General features: G+C 40.2%; 1 protein-coding gene across 1 annotated transcript; it reads left to right on the top strand.

The window, feature by feature from the left end:
* Positions 1 to 1,776: 1,776 nt before the first annotated feature.
* cbln1 (cerebellin 1 precursor) lies at positions 1,777 to 20,384 on the top strand. The gene is made up of 3 exons (XM_028408147.1): positions 1,777 to 2,340; positions 3,584 to 3,703; positions 18,872 to 20,384. Exons 1-3 carry the CDS (start codon positions 2,083 to 2,085, stop codon positions 19,067 to 19,069), a joined length of 576 nt encoding a protein of 191 aa, XP_028263948.1. The 5' UTR covers positions 1,777 to 2,082; the 3' UTR covers positions 19,070 to 20,384.
* Positions 20,385 to 21,333: the final 949 nt, after the last annotated feature.

Genomic DNA, 21,333 nt, shown 5'->3' on the forward strand with positions numbered 1-21,333 from the left:
GTTGGTTAATCCAAATATGGCAGTCACTAAAGCAGGAACCACTCAAAGCAAACACGCCTATAATTATGTAAAAAGGGAAAAACGTGGTTTGCATTTTAGTTACCATGGTCACAACAACCACCACCTCTCCGATAATATTTGCTGCCTGAAAAAGAAGTTGCTGTCTCATGGCATCTATAAATGCTGCTCACTGAGTCAGAGCAATAGTGGTTTAAACCAGTCAATGTACTGTGAGGTGTGTGGGTGTGTTTAATATTTGAGACAGAATGGAAGTGATTTGATTGGCAGAAGTTGCTTGGTTGATTTAAAACAATCACCTGTTAGGTGTTACGGTCATTTCAAGAATTTCCCCTTGGGACCAAAGCTTGGTGTCTCGTGCAGTTGTTGGTCTTGCTGTTTACTGTTGTAAAATATGTAACAGAAAACAACTTGTTGCAAAAATGTTATGACAACCTCAAATTACTTCAACCCTGACTAAGCACGTGGCTCCTCAGCAATACACCTGCTAAGTGTGAAACGCATTGGTGTGTCAAAAGAGTGGCAGGAAAGATGACACATGCACACAAAGGTACACACACACATGCCTGTAACAGCAATGTTTGTGAAACAGTGGCGTGATCTCACGCTACATGTCTCTAGCCTTCATCATTTTCATGCTTCCAATTAATTGTCTGTGTGCAACACAGGTGCACAGATCCACACAATGCATTGTGTTGCATTTTGAGAGTAAAGACCTTGAGGTAATTTGCATAAAGGGCAGGTCTTGCAGTGTTGCATTTCACTGAACATGAAAATATAATATAAAGTTTCAAAACAAGCCATCATGTTTCTGCAGGTTGTAATCTAGCAGCAGACAGGCCAGAGTTCACACTGCTGATTTAGCTGTTGGTCTGTCAATCATAAATCTTCACTGCTTAATGGAAAGCCCATCAGGTGTGTGATGGTTTGAAGCAGCATGTCTCCATGTATTGTAACAAAACACACATCTATCTATCAAGGTCAATGTACATATGTCTACAGACATACTAAGACTTTATTAAAAAAATAAACTCTCGAACACTGTTTAGAAAAAATACATGTGTTATCTGTGTGTCCCTGCTGCTTTGTTTTCTAGTGGTGCTCATTTGACACACTTTCTGCATTGCTGCACCTCTCCTTAATGTCTTTTATTACTTAGGACTCAAAGATAGCTCCTTAAATTAGGGTATTGTTGTTATTAAGAGGGAGATTAGATAGATAGATAGATAGATAGATAGATAGATAGATAGATAGATAGATAGATAGATGTGCCAAAAGGAGAAGGAGAGAGTGGAGTCTCAGATGGGAGTAAGCCGGAGAGGGAGAGAGAGATAGAGAGAGAGAGATGCTCGATAAAGTGGCGGGGCGGGGAGGGGGCGGTCTGCACGCAGTGATTGGAAAATATCGAAGACGCGCACGCGCTAATCCGATGATGAGTCTCCGTTACCGGGGAAAGGAGGGGTCTGGTTTAAAGGAAAAAAAGAAAGAAAGGGAAAAAAAAGTAAGACCAGGGCGGTAGCATCTTTCGCTCGCGCGCCTCGTCCCTTCCTTCCTCCCGAGCCATTTGTGTTTGAAACTCTCATATCGCACATATCAATAATTCAAGTGCGCGTGAGAGAGAGCAGACGGAGCTCCCCCCCCCACCCGCGCGCTATGAGTTGAGCTGGCTCGTCAGTCGTCCAGGGCCCCTCCGCACCGCGCATCACTCTCGCTTATTGTGTTTCCAAGTGACAGAAAAGCTGCTGAGAAGTGAGAAAAGAGGAAAAGAACAGGTGAAAACTGGGGACTCGACTGGAGTTACGGTGAAAACAGACACAATTTTGAAAAAAAAAAAAGGAGAGACGTCTAAGAATAAATCGCCTGGTTTCTCCTTAAAGAGACTGCGAGGGAGTTTACTATAGGCTTATAAATCCAAGAAAACGGATCTAGTTCTGTTAAAAGCCTCCTTAGGGTCAGCCGGGGGAACACCGGGAAACTCTTTCTACCTTACTTTTTTTAAAGGGGAATAGACCCGCGGCTTGAGGTGTGAAGACGACCGAAGAAGTTCACCGCTCTGGTTCCGGCATGTTGGCGTTTTGCCTGCTAAGTGCCGTTTGGCTCGCGGCGAGCCCGGTCCGCGCTCAGAACGAGACAGAACCAATCGTCCTGGAGGGAAAGTGCCTGGTGGTGTGCGACTCCAACCCGACCTCGGACCCCACGGGCACGGCACTCGGGATCTCGGTGCGCTCCGGCAGCGCAAAGGTGGCGTTCTCCGCAGTCCGGAACACCAACCATGAGCCCTCTGAGATGAGCAACCGGACTATGGTCATTTACTTCGACCGGGTAGGAGGCACATTCCTGTTCCTTTATCATAGAACGGCATAAATATTCCAGATAAAGAAACTAAGTTCTTCTGGCAGTTCTTTAGTGTTATGATAAAAAAATGACGCATGTGAACGCACGTTTGAAGTTTAGGATGAATGCGTGTTTAATGTGTTGCTTGTGGCGCAACTGTCAAATATATAACGGGGAGAAAATTTGCATTATTCTTGAAGGTATATGTAAAATACATGTGAAACAAGCAGGCGATGTTACAGAGGGATAGATTTTTATTAATTATTTCTGCGCGTCAGCTCACCTCAAGACTTTTATCTGTTTCCAACATCTTAAATAACCTTGAAGAGTGTGTGCAGTAAAGTCTCAAAAGACAGTGGACATGTTGTGTCAGACTATGAGATAAAAGCATGATTCCAGGTTTAAATGGGATGGATAGGCTCTGTGCCATGTTGGCTGCAGGTACACACGCAGATGTTCTTCCAGACAACTAGAAGTGGAGCTTTTTTTTCTTTTTCCTCGGAAGGGATTCTTGTTATAGATAATACATCACATTTCCGAAAGGGGGAGGAAACAAAGGTGGGCTATAGTCTGGTAGGCACGGTTTTTAAATATTGCAACTTTTTGGAGCAATATGCGATATGGGATCTGACGTGACACCAAATAATTTAGTAACGGCAGGTCTTGAGGGCGAGGTCCTACCCGCCTGCCTTAAAGGTTAATTCTCCCTGAAACTGCCGTTCAATTACACGGCATAGTTCGCCTGCATCCATAAAATCAGACATTTGGCTGAAGAAATGCATAATTGAAAATTTCATTTGAAAGATTGATTAAGTTCCCCTTCATTCCCCATAAAGTTTGGGAGTTCTGACAAGGGAAAAAATAGATAAAAAAAGAAGAGAGTTATACATCAGTGAAACCTGAATGTGTGGTCCGGCACCAGAGGGGCCCCTTAGAGTCTCAGTAGACTTAGAAAAAGGAAGGAAAAATAGCCTCAATACTTTAATGACATGTAGGTTTGATAGATTTAGATTTTAATATTCAATAACAAGGTTATTATTTAAAAATTCTAAGAATAAATGAATAAAAACATTTGGATTATGCTCTATGATGCAGGTTATGTGCACAGTTTGTCAAGTCATCAATAGTACATTCGTTTTTTTTATGGACTTGTGTGATCTTGCAGTGCCTGCTGAGTGTAAAAACTGACATTTTTATCAATGGATTTCATGTCTTTCTGTCTTTCTTTTAGGTGCTAGTAAATGTTGGGAAGAATTTTGATGAGGAGAGAAGTAATTTCATCGCACCACGCAAAGGGATTTACAGTTTTAACTTCCATGTAGTGAAAGTCTACAACCGCCAAACTATACAGGTAGCATGTGTTATGTGTCTTTTTATGTGTGTCTGTATACAGAGACCATGCCATATGCCCCCCCTTCCTTTTTTTTCTTCCCATCCTCATAAAAGTTGAATATGGGCCACACTGGCAGTCATTTTGTAGATGTTTGAGATGTCTTTCCCCCAGAGTCAACATCGGAGGTGGGCGTTAACAGATGAAAGCTATAGTCGCCCACCACCCGCCGGCCCAATCATAATTAATCAATACATGCACAGAGGACAGAGCCAAATGAAGCGCGTGTAGTCGGCGGGAGGACGGGGGATGCTGTGGAGAGAGAGAGAGAGAGAGCGTGGCTCCATGCAGCAGCTTTTACTTTCAGCACCATGGACAGCGAAGCTCCCCTCCTCTCTGACTCTCCTGATGAAAAGGAGGCAGCAGGCTGACTGAGATTTTTGATTATTTAGAAGATTAAAACATTAAGTACATTTTAAACAGAGCAAACAGCCACATGCATTTTAATTCCTTCTCTTTTCACACACAGCTGCACACTCTCACGCAGGTTTTATGCAGAATATAATGTGTTTTTCTGCTTATTTGTTTCTGCCAGCAGTGTGCCCCATCACAACTCTCCTTTCATCCTGCTAACAACTCCTTTCATGATGCCTTAGATTCATTCTTTTAATGTGTCAACCGATAGGAAGCACTTGAGCAGACTTAAACCCATTTCTGCAGTTTAACATGCACGTGATGTGGCGCTTTACAAGCCACACAGCGTTAATTACAACGTATCTCTTGCAAATTAAACTGTTGTGTAATTATGCTGCTGGCTCCCTGGGGCTTTGGCATTATGTTTTGCTACTTATACTTTATTATTGGAGTCTTGAATTAATTAGCATCAGCAACAACAACAACAAGGGCAGAAGATTTTCGCGTGTGGGGCGTGTTATGTTAAGCTTGCCATGTACTCCCAGTCATCTTTGTGTGCCTGATAGGCGCTCGATGGTGAACATTGACTCATGGCACGGTAGTAATTAAACCTGTCAGACCATGCAGAACAAGCTGGTGATAATGCCTGTCACATCACTACTATTTGTGCCAATATGCTGTGTTCTCATATCGTTATATATGGATTATATAGGTGTTGAAACAGCAAAATGAAGAATTAAATAAGAAAAGCAAGTAATTTAGAAAAGAGCCTGTCCCACATCCTTTACGCTACTGTTTGTACTTACAAGTGGAAACATTTAAAGCTGATTTTCAATGTTTAGCAAAAGCTTTGTTCTGACACAAAAAAGACAGGTGTAGGTTGTCCTCTCTCCTCCAAGCATCCAGCCTGCGTGCTGCTCACCCTCAACCTCTTCCACTCATCCTCCCATCCATCCAGCGCATCTGCTGTGTTGAAAACTCCCACTGTTTGATTGCCTTAGAGGCAGCTACTGTGGTGCATGCTGGAGATGAGAGACAGCAGGAAAAAAAAAAAGAAAAACAGAGAGCAGGCTGAGAGTATATGTGAAACACAGGACAAGGGGAAAGAAAAGGAAGAAGACCATCGGACAGGTGGGGAGGCAAAGTCAAATGGGTGGTACTGGATATTGTGAGTGAACAGGGAGAAAAAGTGAAAAGAGGAAATGTTTGGAAGTGAAAAACTAATGATAGACAGCACGGAAAAAAAGAGAGTCCAGTATAGGGTCAGACAAGACATAGGGAGAAAGCCAAACATGAGGGGTAACTTGATTAGCAGATGCTGGACAAATGTACAAAGGGAAGAATAAACCGTTTGTTCCGTCCCTCATCAGTCCTCTCCTGCACAAGGATCCGTCTGTCTGTCAGTGAGGTGCTTTTTGCCTAGCCATTAAATACAAGTATTGCAAATTAAATACAACATATTGACTGATCTTTTACTCTCCCCATCATGCCACTCTTTGTGTTTTCTTCCTCTAATGGATAGCTTATTTACAATATTTTTGAAAATCTTTGATGTCGGGTTACGTATAAGGTGCGGATGTTTACATTTTCTACATGTATTGCTGCGCTCCATCAGAAAATTAGGTCAAAACTAAAAAATTCCATCCCACACATCCAGAACACCTTGTACCTGCAGTTTGGAATAGCAAGCTCACTAATCAAAAAGACAGCCACACGCAAGGTGCTGGTTGGATATCAATACTGCAGTTTGAGTGGCTTTATACTTTTTTTTTTTAAATTACACATTTTTTTTTGCTGTGTTTTCAAGACCATAATGTTGTATATTGGAACTAATTTGAGGTTAATGTGTTGTGACCTTGCCTGTTGCAAAGCAGAGGTAGTGTGGTTTTGCAGTGTGAGAATAAGTGATATTTTACAGCTGCATTTTAAGTGTCTGAGCATTCAGGAGTGGCATTCAGGAAGGCCTCAGGTCAAAGCAGGCCTGCAGCGCTGAAAGCCATTCGAGGAGTGTATCTAAAATGCCTCATGCTGTGTGTGTATTAGACGCCTTTCTGTTACTATGATTTAGAAAGGAAAACCTGGAGGCACTGCTTTAAGCTCCTGATGGCACAACACCCTGACAATAAGAGACTTTTACCCTTTACTGTGGTGCACTTTGGGTTATGACCATACACTTTTAGTTCTAACAAAACAGAACCCCTTGTGCTGTGACATCTGATGGACACATTTTTTTTTCTTGATTGTATGTCATTGCGGTCATCACATATTGTAATGAGGTCCCTCACGCTGCAGAAATTGCGAACGGCTTTCAAAAAGCCACATTATACAGTGAGAGGAGTAAATGCTTTCCATTTTGACTGCACTGTGATTTACAGTGTTATATCAACACAGTCCAGTGCCATTTTATTTTTCATTTATGCCAAGCTGAAATCCATAACTGTGTATTGCTCACCATATACGGATCCTGATGTAAAGGTACAATGTGTGTAGTTAAACTGAACTGTATAGACTGAAGAATATATTCCTTCATGCATGCTATATTGATAGCTTTTAAAAAAAAATCTGTTATGGTCATTATGGAAATGCATATATAAATCAGAATGAACTCTTTGCAAGCTGTGTCTTTGCACACAAAAAGTACTGAAAAAATGTTCCATGTCTCATTATAACAACCTGAAGTTGTTGGCCAAACATAGCGTTGTGTGACAAAAATAACGTAAGTCTGCCCTCTCACTGGTCTTTGTTGTCTTTCCAATTTATTTTTGGGGATCTTGAAATGGATCCCCACCACATCTCCTTATCCAACACAGGCTCTGATTGTTAAGGTGACAGCGTCCAAATGAATAATAATGTTTTTCTTGGCATCACACATGGAACAATGGCATAGAAAGTGACTCTTTGCTGTGGAGCAAGTTTTCTGGATGGTTTCTGCTGCCACTATAAAAGCTTAAACCGCTTCTTTGAACTTGAAAAAAGTATCCCCAGTTTTAAACCTTTTGCACTCAGAGAAAACCATGTTTTTTTGTAATATTGGCAAGAAGAGCAATGTTAAGCAAATGCCCTGGATTTCACTTTTGTTTTCAAAGAACTAGTGATGTCACCTATTCTAAACCTGAAAGAAAAAGAGAGTAGTATATTTGGAAAGGTGTTTGCTGGAAGCACATTTTCAGTAGATGTATACATATTTTTATACAATATAGTTGTGCAATTGTGTGGCAGTTATTAGAATATTTTATGTCACAAACAGTGTATTGCAAATATGTGTATCTTCATCAAAGTGCTGGAAAATTCAGTTTCAAAAACACTGTTTAAAGATTGATTGATTGAAACTTTGCTCCTGCCACATCCCTTCTAGACCTCCTTAAATATCATCAAACAGTTTATTTAATATACTCTGATTCCTAAAGGCAACTTTCTTTCAGCTATATCCCCAGAGACTTGATGAGGGACCGACTCACAATTTTTGAAATGGCCAGCGTACATTTGTGATGATAAACTGTGGAAATAGCATTTCCTAAATTGTCATTACTCGGTTAAGAAGCAACAAATGCATACAGCACTTTTCGAAAATGATCTCATTTTGTCCAACCTAGACAGGCCCCTTGGTCACAGTGACACATTTCAGCTTTGTTATCTAGAATCCACAGAAGTATAACTCTTTGTTCACCCTTTAGCAAAAATTCAACTCTGATACTCTGACAGACTTTGAAAACATAAATGTTTTTCTGGTTTTACCAACTTACATGGTGGTGGCTCAGATGTAGATGAATTTATCTGCGGTTTGGAGCAGAGCAGCTGAGAACAATAACAAATGTACAGCTGTGTGTGTTTGATGAAAATGACGACCTGGCATTGTGTTGATGTGTCGCACCATGATGTGCGGACAGAAAGAGCAGCATGAATTGAGTTATGACAATGAAAAAAACAGAAAGACGTCAGTCCTCTGCCTCTGATTCAGTCCTCTGATATGGTGGAAAAAATGAGAGGCAAGTCAAAGCCACATAAATAAACATCTTATCTGTTCCTACAGTATGTTGACTTTGAAAGTGTGGTACAGTAGCAGATAGCAGGAAGAAAGCTTGGGAGACAGTAAATCCCAGAGGGTGTCAGGCCACACATGGACATTACATTTCAAGGGCGGGAATGGACACTTCTAGGACATTTTAGCCATGTCAGTGTCATTACTCTTGTTTGGTTCAGTTTGTTTAATGTTGAGTGGACTAAACGGGTGACAATAGAGAGTATCATAAATATTATACCTGCTTAACATCAAATCTTTACCTGGAAAAAAACAGGACTGCGTAAACTGAGATGATTAAAACAATGTTTACATAGCTATGTGTCCTCTTGTCTCTAAAATCCTCTGGACAGGGATAGGACAGGGATAGGACATCATGGTAGCTGAGGAAATGGCAGCTTGTTGCGGATGGCAGGTTTCACATTTTAAAGGTGTGATGGTGTCTATACCAAACTAAAACCCTTTTTACTTTTTAGAGCATAAGCCTAACCAAGGGTCCAACATGACATCCAAAAACCACTGTGTGAAGATGTGTATTTTATGCCAGTGTTTGTAATTTTAAAAAATGCAAGTCTATAAAACCATCCTTTGAAAAACGTATAGGAGATTCTTAGCAGCTTACAGAATCTGCTGTGTGCTGTCCTCTCCTTATTTCCTCTTATCCTCTTCATTATCATGATGCACAGGAATTATTCAAGAAGACAATTCTTAATGTCCACATAAGTACAAAATTTCATATAAATGTTTTATTTTTACATCTCTTTAGCGAAGAATAATTGGCAGCAGTGAGGATGCATCTGAGGCGATACTTTAAGCGAGAGCCTCATTCCCTAATAAGGTGCTAAGGATGTACATCAGTGTGACATATCACTTTATAATCTGCACTCATGCATTTCCACCTTTATGGTAATTGCAGATATGATGCAAATTTCCCATTCAGTGATGGTCGACCAACACTAATAAGAATCCAGGCATGCAGAGCAATGCCTTTATTGAAAACAAATCCAAAAGGTCAAATATGAAAACTCACCTTTCAGTGCGTGCCGTTAGTTTCTCAGTTTAATGTGACATTTTATTGAATTTCGGTCACAGTAACATCATGGTGCAGTTGTATTTCTTCATTGTCAGACTTGGAGTTTGATTAGAAAAGTCTGTGTTTTTCTTTCATTTTTTTCTGTTGTTGTATAAGACTATTGTGTGAATGTTTACAGGGTGAAACATGGCAGGCAGTCTGTGTTAACACTGCAGAGGGCAGAGATCAGTTTGTATTGTCCAGCTGCAGCTGAGCTGGATGACCACACATATTATGGATGCTGTGCACACCACAGTCTGAAGTTCAGTATTTAATGTAATTTCATTCTCATTTTTTTACACTTGTAGAAAAGCCTTTCTAATTCATCCTGCCTTGTTGTAGTCTTAGATGCGCAATCTGAATGCTATAAAGAATCACAGGAACATCTGCTGTTGCAGAAGTTTTCAGATGATTTATCTTAATTACCTTTCATCATCTGGTGTGCTTTGACATTTGGCAACAGACAGAGTTGCATGTTTTGCCATTCACCAAAGAAAAAAAAAAAGAACCGATGGCTGAAGACTTTGCCCAGTGGTTTCCTCAGATTAATGATGTTTTTCCCTGAGGCGGTATTGATGATTTTTCTATCACTAACATGCTCCTGCCCTCAAAACTTTAATTCTGTTTACATAGGTATGAAAGCAGATGTTGTCAGTTATGTGTGGTCCAGTGTGACAGTGAGTTTGTATGTGAAAGTGAAGCATCATTCACTTGATAGTTTCACCCGTACCATCCCTAATGTGACATGTCAGAAAATCTTCTGTGAAAAAGGCACTTAGTATCTATCATGGTAATGGAAATTATACAGTAGTTTTGCCATGGCCTCATTTGGTTGGTATTTATTAAGTTTGCCTGGTTCTTGTATTAACCATTTCCAGTTTTCTTTCACTACTTTCATAATGGCTGTGTCCAAAATCACCCACTCACTTACTGCTGCCTTCTCGCTATATGGGGAGTTTGTTTGTTTGTTGTTTGGTTGTACTACATGTTTTATATTGCATTGTTGGATACACTGAGTCCACTCTCGTGCTACACATGCAGCCACTATTTGGGCAAATCTATCAGTCAGTAAGGGCTGATGTTGGGTAGGGGTTTTGCTGTGTTTTCCCTACACATGAGTGCAGAGTCCAAAACTGAGGTTGCCAGTCCATACAGGTGTAATGGGGGCTATAACATTACTCTAAGCTTTCTTGAAAAATATTGGATTAGACTAGAGATACAAGATATTTTACCCTGTAAAAGTGATATGTCTGCTGTGAAGGTTTTTAAAGTGTCACAAACTGATATCATAGCCGTGATCTGCTCATGATCGCTCTGCAGTGGCATTCCTTCGACGCAAGTTTAAAGGTAATATTCCTATAGGTAAAGTCTGGTGAGGACAAGCTGTACTTTTATTGTGTGGTCCGTCTGTCAGCTGTCAGTTATTTCTTCAGTGTTCCTTGGCTCCTTGTTAAGTTTTGTTTTTCCCTGACTTTGATCTGAAACCAACTTCTGCTGTGTGTTTGCTTGCCCAGGTTAGTGTTGTGTTGTGTTGTGTTGCATCCTGTGCCTCGTGTACTGGTCTTGTTCCTTAAATCTAATACACTTACAGCAAAAGTACGCTTGCTTTTGCACCAGTTTACTTCATTTCTGATGATTCTCTTTTACTGTTATTCAGTATAGTTAGGTTCAAATAGACCTATTAATAAATCAATTATATGTTATTACCATGGCAATGTAAGCTTCCCTATGAACAATCTGTACCTAATTTGACTTTTCCTTCTACGGACGCTTGCAAAATGGCATGTGGAAATACTTTATAATGAAATTTCCTGCTAACAAACAGGCGATCAGATGTATTGAGGCAGGAATTAGGGATAATGACAGCCACACTGTTGGCAGAGAAGAGGCTGCAGTGATCACTGCAGAACTGATGGAGAAGTAGTTAATTAAAAGACTCAAGGAACCCTTTTTTTGTTCAGTAGTGTAATTTTTAGATACACAGAATTGTTATCTGGAAAGTTACTTTATGTATTTAAACATGAATTAATAAAGAAAATCATCTTTCTTTTACCTGACAGCAGACATACTGTAAAATGTGTTGAGTGAGCATTAAACTGCTTTAGAGTCACAATCAGCAAACAAGCAAACAAACAAACCTAGTATGTGTCTCAATTATGCAAAAACTGCTTACTCAAAATTGTTACAAAACAGTCATTAGTCACTCAGTTGCAGACTAGTAATTGTTCTGTTCTAGATGGTACTCTAAAAACACAGATACTGTATGTTTCCACAACATCAGCTGAAGGTGCATTAGCAACAAATAGAAAATGTAAAAATCACCAAATAAACACACAGACATGACCTAAATAAAGACTCCCTCAACAGCTCTGTTGTTCCAGATTTTCAAAATGAGTTAGTCTGAGAAGCTTTATGCCTAAATGCAAAGCATCTTAATAGAAACAATGATTTTCTGACTCACAATTCTTGGGTAACCACAGTAGCTTCCAGTAATTCTTTTATGCAGCATTGCGCATTGATAAGATGGATCACCTAAACAACTATTTGGTTAGTCTGCATTCTAGACACAGAATTTTCCAAATAAGACTACTGTAAGTCAGGTAACAGAAGTGAACTACTCGCCATTTTGTTTGGTGTTTTTAGTCAATGCATTGCGCAGTGAGAGGTGGAAGCTCAACTTTTAAACATAATGTGCTTGGAACATTAATGTTATGTACTATGTGCAAATATAACACTGACCTTCTTCAGTCATTGGTTGAAGGATGTGTAAATATTAGGGTGATATTTATTGCCATCAGCCATGTAAACAGCATATTGGTCTATAGTCTTTATCAACATTGTGACTGTTTCTACAACTTTAGAAGAGGTAGCAGTGCTTCACTCTTATGCATTATTATACAGGCAGTTATGCACAGTCACTCTTTGTTTTTTTCCCTTTTTTATTTTAGAACCTAGAAGAAAGATGCTTATGATGTTGAAACCTTAAGGTGGTGCCACACATTCTGGTAAAGCAAGAATGAAAAGAAGTGATTAGGCAGTTTAGGCTATGTCTCCTAATTAAAGTTACTGAAGAACCATATTTAAAACATTAAGGTCTGTATGTCACTTCAATGTGGGCGTCTCCATGTGGAGTTGGCGCTGTACTGTTGCGTATATAAACTACACTGTACATCAAATCCATCTATCTGCTCTTCCTCTTACTGATGTTAGTGTTTGTTTCCCCAGGGAGCGCTTCCTTTCCTGTTAAAAGTTTACTTTTGTTTTGCTCTCTTGTACCCATGACCCTGGATTAACTTTGCAATAGACTTCAAAAAATCTTCCACTAAAGGAAACATGTCATTTTAAAGACAGTGGGTGTCACAGAACTCAGACAGTGACACCATTATGTATGTATCATCACCATGTCTTTGTCTCTGGCTGTAAGGAGACAAAAAAAGTGGAAATGGAAAGAAATGTGACAAGAAAAAGATCCAAGAGGGAAAAAGATAAGGAAAGCAGACGAAATGATAAAAGCTAAGCAAAGAAGTGAAAAAGAGGGTAAGGATGAAAAATATGGAGCAAAGGGAGAGAAAGGAAATATAACCAGTGGAGTATCATTGTCATGTCAGGACAGTCAACTAGACAGGAATTGATGATGCAATAACAGGATGTCATCATGTCGTTAAGCATTAAGTGCTGCACTGAGACGTCAGAAAACTTCTATTTATGTATCGGAAGCCCTTTCTCTTTCTTTTTTCAACATTCTATTTCTCTTCCTCTGTTTCCTTATTCTGCCTCCCATCCTGCCCCCCCCCCCCGTTCATTCTCTCTCTCTCTCTCTCTCTCTCTATTACTCAGGCACTTAATTGGTGCTTATGCATTAATGAATGCAGATCGATCGCAGGCCTGACATGATGCGCGAGCCTATTATCATGCTTTTATATTTATGGCTGGTAATTGTAAGGGTGTGTGTGTGTTTGTGTGTGTGTGTTTGCCTGTGCAGGAGTTGGTGTTATAGAGCTGTACACTGGCACAAGCAACACATGCTTTTTAATCATACAGGTGTGTGTGTGTGTGTGTGTGTGAGAGATGACCACAGTCTCATCCTTCTAACGCCACTATCACAGCTTTATTAGAGCTATACATCACTAGCATGCACCACACTGACTCTGGCTGTGTGTGTATGTATAACCAAGAAGACATCTAAACCAAGACATCTAAACCACCAAAAAGATCTAGTTCTTGTATTTCTCTCAGTTTACATGCAGGATGGATTAAAGTCATGATGTTGTCAGTAAGAGCAGCCTCTAAGCTACTTTTCTATTGTGAAGAAATAATGTTTTGTGTTTTATTAGGCCCTGACTTGGCCTTCAACACCCAAATATCACAGATGCCTGTTGGTTCCATTCCATTGTCCCATCATCATGAGTCGGTGTGGCATGGCTTCCCAACTGAACCTTTGTGTGACAGCCAGAAAGCCATTATTTTAACTAATAGACAAGCCTGGTTGTGTCAAAAAATCGAGGCCTGAAGGGAGCTTAAGTAAGTAAGTTGACAAGGGAACATGTGTAATCTATTGACTGAAAAAAAAGAGAGAGAGGTTGTGTGTGTGTGTGTGTGTGGAGGAAGGCGTGGGTTTGTAGGTGTTCCATATGAGTGCCTTGGCTGAATGGCTGGATGTGTGTCTGTTTGTGTGTGTTTATCTGAGGGTATCGGAGTGATGTATGGATGCTGGCTTTTCTTTGTCTGCCATCTCTTGTCTCTGTTTGGAAGCATTACATGCACACTGGACAGAAACCATTTCCTCCCCTCCCTGTTCCTTCATCCCTATCCTCCTCTACTCTGCTTTTCAGCTCCCTCCTGTTTTTCAGTTTTCTATCATCAATGCATGCACATGCAATAAGCCTGATTGGCATACATTACAGTAGCATTCCATATCAAAAATCAACATGACACAAAGTGTTTTATTGGGCTTAACTCATGGCTTTTTATCTATGTATTTATATTAACATTGTAAAATCTCAGTTCCTGCAGGACCAACAGTTGCACTGTCAATCCCCTGTCCTCTCGGTGCATACCTTAATAAAGATGGCAGCCTGTATTCCAGATCATGATCATTTCAGAGTTCATAAGATCTGCATGTGGGCAAATCTCTTAAATGTCAACTCCAAATTGGAGTCCAAATCAGGGCTTAAAGACTGCTGCATCTCTCTGTTCACAGAGACATAGTTCAAATGTTTTTCATGCTGACAGAGATGCAGCTCTGTGTGGAAAGGCATAAACAAGTTTTCACTATAGATGACATCTGAATTTCAGGTTTTGTAGGGTGGAGGAAGATGTACTCTGCTTTCAATCTGTAAAACACTTGCTACAGTGTCCTCAGAGAACCTCCACAGAAGGGGTGTTACATTTGTTTTAACCGTGTACCTTTTTTTCCTGCTTGCTATGAAGTATAAGCTGGAGCCATGTCAGTTATTGATGATGGCTGCAGAGCAGGATGAGATCCAAATTTGATGTTCGTACATTTCAGTTGAAGTGATTGGTGCTCTTCAGTGATTGAAGACTCTTGGAAACCATGTAATGTTTGTAATCAATCACAAAATATACTAAAGCAGCAATGTGTTTACTGCAAAAAGACTGGAGTTACATTAAAAATGGCAAACACCATCTCTAATTAGACAAATAGTATCATTACTGTCAAGGGGGGATTATCTGGTATCTGCAAAAATGTCCATATTGTCCATGACTGGTGTGTGCAGCAGGTGATAAACCAGAAATCTACCTTGCTTTTACCATTCATCAGTCAGACTTCTCAAACAATAGATGGATTAATTTTGCCTTGTGTTCATATTCTTCAAATTAAAGTAGATAGAAGTCATTTCGAAAGCTGCTGACTTTGATAACTTGTTCCCATACCTGAGTAAGGTTCGATCAGACTGCCACAATAAGTCTCTGACTTCTAAATCTAATACTGATTGTTTGTCTTTATACATCTGTCCATCCAGTCATGCTCACAACACCAGCCAATTTTTGAGTCAATTTGAGTTAACCTGACATGCACATGTTGGGAATGTGGGAGGAAAAGCTTGAGAAAGCTAGCATCATGCTAACCACTGCTGCCACAGTGTATACAGCAACCAACAAAAACCTTTTGTGCCAGCAGTGTGGTCAACTGCACTTAAGTTGAACTGATAATACCACAGGTTGTATGCTGGTTGGGCAAACCTTTTGTGATGTCACCATTTGCTTCTTCAGGAGCACTTGTAAAGCTCTGGCAATCTCCATTCTGGCAGTGCCAGACTCAATCTTAACTTGACTTGACTTGACTTGACTTGACTTGACTTAACTTAACTATCTGTTAATCCAAATATGGGCAAAGAGATGCAAGGATGAGAGAACGGCAGATGATCCATATGTGATGCCTGCCATTTGTCAAAAGCACCCACACCTTTTATTCTGCATTAATTCAGTACCTGCATTTCCTTACACTACCACTTGAAGCTGGTTCCAAATGAGTCATTCACCAAAATACATAACTTAACAATTAGAGATTAAAAGCTGTGTGAGTGCTTACAAAATTGTCCTACCCATCTTAGCTCTACCTGCTCTCCACTAGTGTTGGTAAGTTCGACTCTTTTTACTGACTCAGTTCAGTTACTCTCGAACCCTAACGTGAACGAATCTTATTGTGAGTCATTTTTGTCATTTCGTTCATTTTTACAGCTGGTGCGGTGCCGTGTCCCTCTGTATTATAGTGCCGTGCATTGATATAGGTCAAGCGGCGACATGCATTAGGTGTGAAGCGTTGAGCATTGTGTGTTGCTATGGTGACTGGATGTCTTGTCGGGACGTGAAGCCATGGCCGCGGTTCTCAAACAGTAAATACTGAAGACAACATGGTTTGCTTCATAAGTATAATACACAACTACCATAAGCAATTCAAAGCATGTGGAAACATAAGAGAGCAAATACATACCACAATAAAGTGACTTCTGTCCTGCATCCTCCCTGCCATTGTTGTTTAACAGCGCAACAGTGACTAGGTTGCTGTCACATGACAAATGAACGAGAGTGTACTGCTTCCCAAACAGCCTGAGCTGTGAACGAGAACGAATCTGTGCAGCCTGTGGAGCCTGTCACGTGACAGATGAACGAGAATGATGAAAGAATCTGTGCAGCCTGAACTGCCTGTCACGTGACAGCTGGTAGCGGAAAAGTAAATGCAAAACTCATTTTGACAATTAGTGATTAAAATAAGTAACAATTAATAAGTTCTTTAAAATGTTTACATGATGCATTTGTGTCCAAAACGTGACATTATGTTGTCCTTATTATTTGCTATTATTATTGTTGTTGTTGTTTTTGTTGTATTTTATTATAATATGGCAGAGTATAACACAAAAACAACGATATAATTTTCAAAAGAATTTATTTACAAACACACTTTACATTATATACACAATAACACTACATATCAACAAGAACTAAACACCTCTAATTAATTATGATTTCATAAATAAATAACGTATGCCGGGTGTCATCTGACAAATGAAGGAACGTCAGATATCAGACATCCATTTCCTTGTTTGTTTCTTTTCTTGTTTGTCACGTGACAAATGAATGAAAGAACGATCCGTGAACGATTCGTATGAACAATCCGCGAACAAACTGTAGTGTTTGCTGCTCGCCACTTGCCACACAACTTGAGTGGCCTGGCCGTCACATGACACTAGAACGAAGATCCAGGGGGCGAATGACTCGTGAACGAATTATTTCTGTTTCCTGTCCTGCCAACTGAGCTTATGCAGCTGCCTGCCATCTGGCGAGAGAACGAATCGCTCACTGAGGTGACTCCCTAATCCAAGTCATATAAAAGATTTGCTCATATTGAACGAAACGTTCGTGAGCAACACATCACTATGCTCCACCTCCTTGCTGAGCAGACACGATACAGAGCTGCGCAGTCGCTCCTCAGGAAATCTATGGGTGATGTCTACCTGTATTTACAGTTGAAGAGATTGACTTACTTTTAGAGCCTGCCTCAAGTGGCCATTTGAGGAAATGCAACAGTTTTTCATAAAACTTCTGTCTCAAATATATTTGTCTCTGCTGATACTAATATTAAATAATTTAGGTGCGCAATTACTTCCTATTTGTCAGGTAATGCAGAAAAAGTAGGGCAGCACAGGAGCCACTCAGTATAGTAATTAGACGCTAGTAAATATTCAAATATGCCAAGTAATTTCATATCAACACTACAGACCAGACGACTTATTAAATTCACAAGGTTTTTAACATTTTAAAATATAAATATAGCTGTGACCTGTGCTGTTACCATTCTGACAGTTTCAAAAAATAATAATTTAAGTGTGGTTCTGAGTGTTTTCATCAGATTCACATCCTGGCTGTTTAGAGCAACACACACACACAGTCTGAGTCGCCATGTTCAGTTGGCTATTAAGAGGAGTGCTGGGCCAAGAGAGCTCTTGACTCTGACAGGCTCTTCATCTCCTGCCCACACACACATACACACATATACCACACACCACACACACAAGCTCTCCTGACCATCAGGCAGAATGAGGTGGATAAGTGTATAATTATGGGATGTTTATGACTGTGTTCCATCAGTTAGTGACAGTTTTACAATTACTTGCTTCCAGGGTGAATAGAAATATTTTGACATGTTTCGAGCTCAGGTGTGAATCTCAGACTGGCATGAATGGTTCTAGCTTGACAACCCTGAATTCTGTGTAGACAATGCAAAGACATAGATCCATTATTAACACACAGGGTTTGGTGTGTGAAATTTTTTAAACAGTTCAACATCACACTGGACTCTTTGCTGTTTATAAAAAAAAAACCACAGGTTAAAGCCCTTTACTTTGTTTAGAGCTCTAAACAGGTACATTTTTTGTGGTGCATTTTAAAAATACTGACTGTTTAAGCCAGTATCCTGTCTGTGTTTGTGTGTGTGTAAAAGGTTTGAATGGGATCTGGGGCATTTTCAGGTGATAGTGACAAAACTGACTTAGATTAGCCGGATGGTATTACCAACTCACAAAGAGTCTGCACATCATCCACCACAGTTGTTTCTCTTATCATTAATTCTGCGTACAGAGTCGTGTGTGTGTGTGTGATTTTACATTAGCAGTCATTTCTCCAGGATCCTTTTTTTCTCAATTTACATTAGTAGCACAATGGTACCAGAGGCTGCAGACACCAACATTTTTATTTTAGTAAAGCGTAACAGGGAGGAACAAATCGAGGAAGTGCTCTCGTTTCTGCTGAAAGGAGAAGTGATGAAAGCCGCTGTCTGGTGTGTCTGCTGGCTGGCCTGGAAAAGGGAGGGGACTTATCACTGACAGCTGCTGTCTGTAGGAGGAAGAAGAGGAAGACATTATTCCCCATTGAAAAAGTTGTTGAGTCATACGCAGTGTGGGTCTTTTGTTGTTATAGTGCGTGAGTGTATGTCTTTGTTATGTCTTCTGTGAGTACAGTTTAAAAAAAATGGAGGTGTAGTCTTGATAGATCTGTTGATAATGTGCTGACTGCAACAGCACAATGCTGGATCACATGAACTGCTCAGACCTGTCTCAACAGGAAAATGTAAAAGGGGTTTATATGTCGCCTGCATGTCAGTAGTGTTCTTGGGGGCGGGACATATTACCACAGTTAACTGTCTGTCCTGTTCTGCCTCATCCAGGTGAGCCTGATGCACAATGGATGGCCTGTGATTTCAGCATTCGCTGGTGACCAGGATGTGACGCGTGAGGCAGCCAGCAATGGCGTTCTGATCCAGATGGAGAAAGGCGACCGGGTCTACCTCAAACTTGAGAGAGGAAACCTAATGGGAGGATGGAAATACTCCACCTTCTCTGGCTTCCTTGTGTTCCCCATGTAGAGAGGAAGAAGAGGAGGAAGAGGATTGGAGGGTGGAAACAAAGGAGGAGGAGCTGCTGGAAGATGGGGGAAAAGGCAGTGAGAGGAGGAAGATGAGGGGCGAGAAGAAGAAAAGGAGGATACCATGGTATGATGGTGGAAAATGAGGAGAAGAAGAAGAAGAGGGAACGTGACAACAGACTTCTGTTTGGGGTGCTACAGAGGGAGGAGAGATGAGGAAGGATGAGATAGAGAAATGTCAGAGCATGATGCAGTGTAAAATGTACGGAGCCAGAAAATGAGAGTACGGCCAGCTTCCTCACTTCCCTTCCTCCTTTCATCCATCCTTTCATACATCCCTTTCCCCTCTCTGTGGCTTGACTGCAGCTTTTGGACAGCCAAAACTTTTTTTAATCTCTGCTGAAAGACGCAATTGATCATTTATATGTTCCAGAGTGTTCTAAAAACCCAAGTGTAAACCCTCTCCTACCCTTCTTCCACACTCATTCAGTCGATCATTATTCATTGATCACCATCAACATAAGCTTTGAAGAATGTTTCTTGAGGAACTGCTACCCACACCGCTCATTATTGTGGCCATTTATGTCCCCCCCCCCAGTAAGCCTGACATAAATTGCACTGATTTTGGATCAGCCTCTACCCCAAAGCCAAATTTGATTTCTTTTCTTTCTTCTTTTTTCTTTCTTTTTCTTTTGACAGGGGAAACTTTGACACTGATCACAAAATCAGGGGCTGATGAAATATTGACCTGTAAAGTTGTTTTTATTATATATATTCCATCCGACCATCTTTCCAGTATGTTACCAAAAGGTGAGGAAAAGATTAAGAAGATCAAGAAGACGTGAAGATTAAACAGTGTGCTCATTTAAACCAGATCACATTCTCCTATCATTATTTTTTTTGGCCATATATTTAAGCCCCCTTACCTCCCACTTGTTGCTCCTTTTAGCGTTTTAACATTGCTGCATACATTAGATTCACCCTTCATTCTGTCTCTTCTGTTTTCTCTCATAGTCTCCTCATTGCTGCTTTTCACATCTCCCAGCATCCTTTTCTCTCTTCAACTACGCTGTTTACCCACAAGTGCAGATTTCTCTCTGTTACTTTTTTTGTATACCTCTGTTATCCTCACCCTCACCCACCTGTCCATGGTCGGTCTCCCTCCCTTCCTCAGCAGTCCATTTTTCTCTCCACCATCATGTCTGTACTTTATCTGCTGCTGTACTTGTTTGCCTCCCAGCACGGATCCTTCCTTGCTTTTTCTTCAATGTTGGACTGTGGACACTGAAACTCACAAACGTGAACTTAATTTACACAGTGTATACAAATGGATATACAAATGGATATATATATATATATATATAAATATATCAGAACCTAAGCCACTGTTTCTATTCTCCTGGTATTCTGATGATTATAATGGTAATACTAATGCTTAAAAAACTGAATCTGGTTGATGACTATAATATCTGTATTTCCGTACTTCAGTGTAATATAAAAGAAAAAAATATCCTAAAAGAAACTTACTAGTGATTGTGTGGAAATCTGAGGCTGCCATTCTGCTCTTCTGATTAAAAACATGCTTCTTGTTTTTGTTTTGGGTCAAACCAAGTTGTGGCTAAAAAAAAAAAACACGAGACGACTACTTATATAAAAACATAGCTAAAAAAGGACTTTTATTATATTATGATTATTATTCTTTGACTGTAAAATACATGTGAATATTTAGACAATGACAATATTCTTTGGTTTATCGATCAATCAAATCAATTTATCTACTGTTTTCTTATTTATTTGCTCTGAAGAAATCAATAAAACTAAATGGTACTTTTATTTTTCTTAAACCTACTTTAAGCCTGTATTGGTACTTTATTTTGTTGTGAAGCTGGCATCACTTCTGAAACCCAGAAACATACACAGCCCCAGGTGTGTAATGGTGGGCGGCGTTCACAACATGTGTGTGTGTGTGTGTGTGTGTGTGTGTGTCTTCCGCTGTCTGTATCTCTGTCACTTGTACTCTGTATCTCTCTCTGTATCTCTTCCTTTCTTTAATTCTACCTCTGTCCTCCTTTCTCTTCCCCCTGGCCCCTCTTAACTTTCAGTCCTTTTCCATTTATTTCATTTTCTTTTCTTATTCACACACACACACACACACACACACACACACACACACACACACACACACACACACACACACACACACACACACACACACACACACACACACACACACACACATTCTCTCTCCCTTTTCTTCTCCACTCG

The sequence above is a fragment of the Parambassis ranga genome, chromosome 6 (assembly GCF_900634625.1).
Source record: "Parambassis ranga chromosome 6, fParRan2.1, whole genome shotgun sequence".
Lineage (NCBI taxonomy): Eukaryota > Metazoa > Chordata > Actinopteri > Ambassidae > Parambassis > Parambassis ranga.

What these genes read in the sequence shown, in the direction of transcription:
- cbln1 (XM_028408147.1), top strand. Translation starts at nt 2,083, where the DNA reads ATGTTGGCGTTTTGCCTGCTAAGTGCCGTTTGGCTCGCGGCGAGCCCG. An exon ending in TGGTCATTTACTTCGACCGG is followed by an intron (nt 2,341 to 3,583) that starts GTAGGAGGCACA and finishes TCTTTCTTTTAG; the next exon opens with GTGCTAGTAAATGTTGGGAA. An exon ending in ACAACCGCCAAACTATACAG is followed by an intron (nt 3,704 to 18,871) that starts GTAGCATGTGTT and finishes TGCCTCATCCAG; the next exon opens with GTGAGCCTGATGCACAATGG.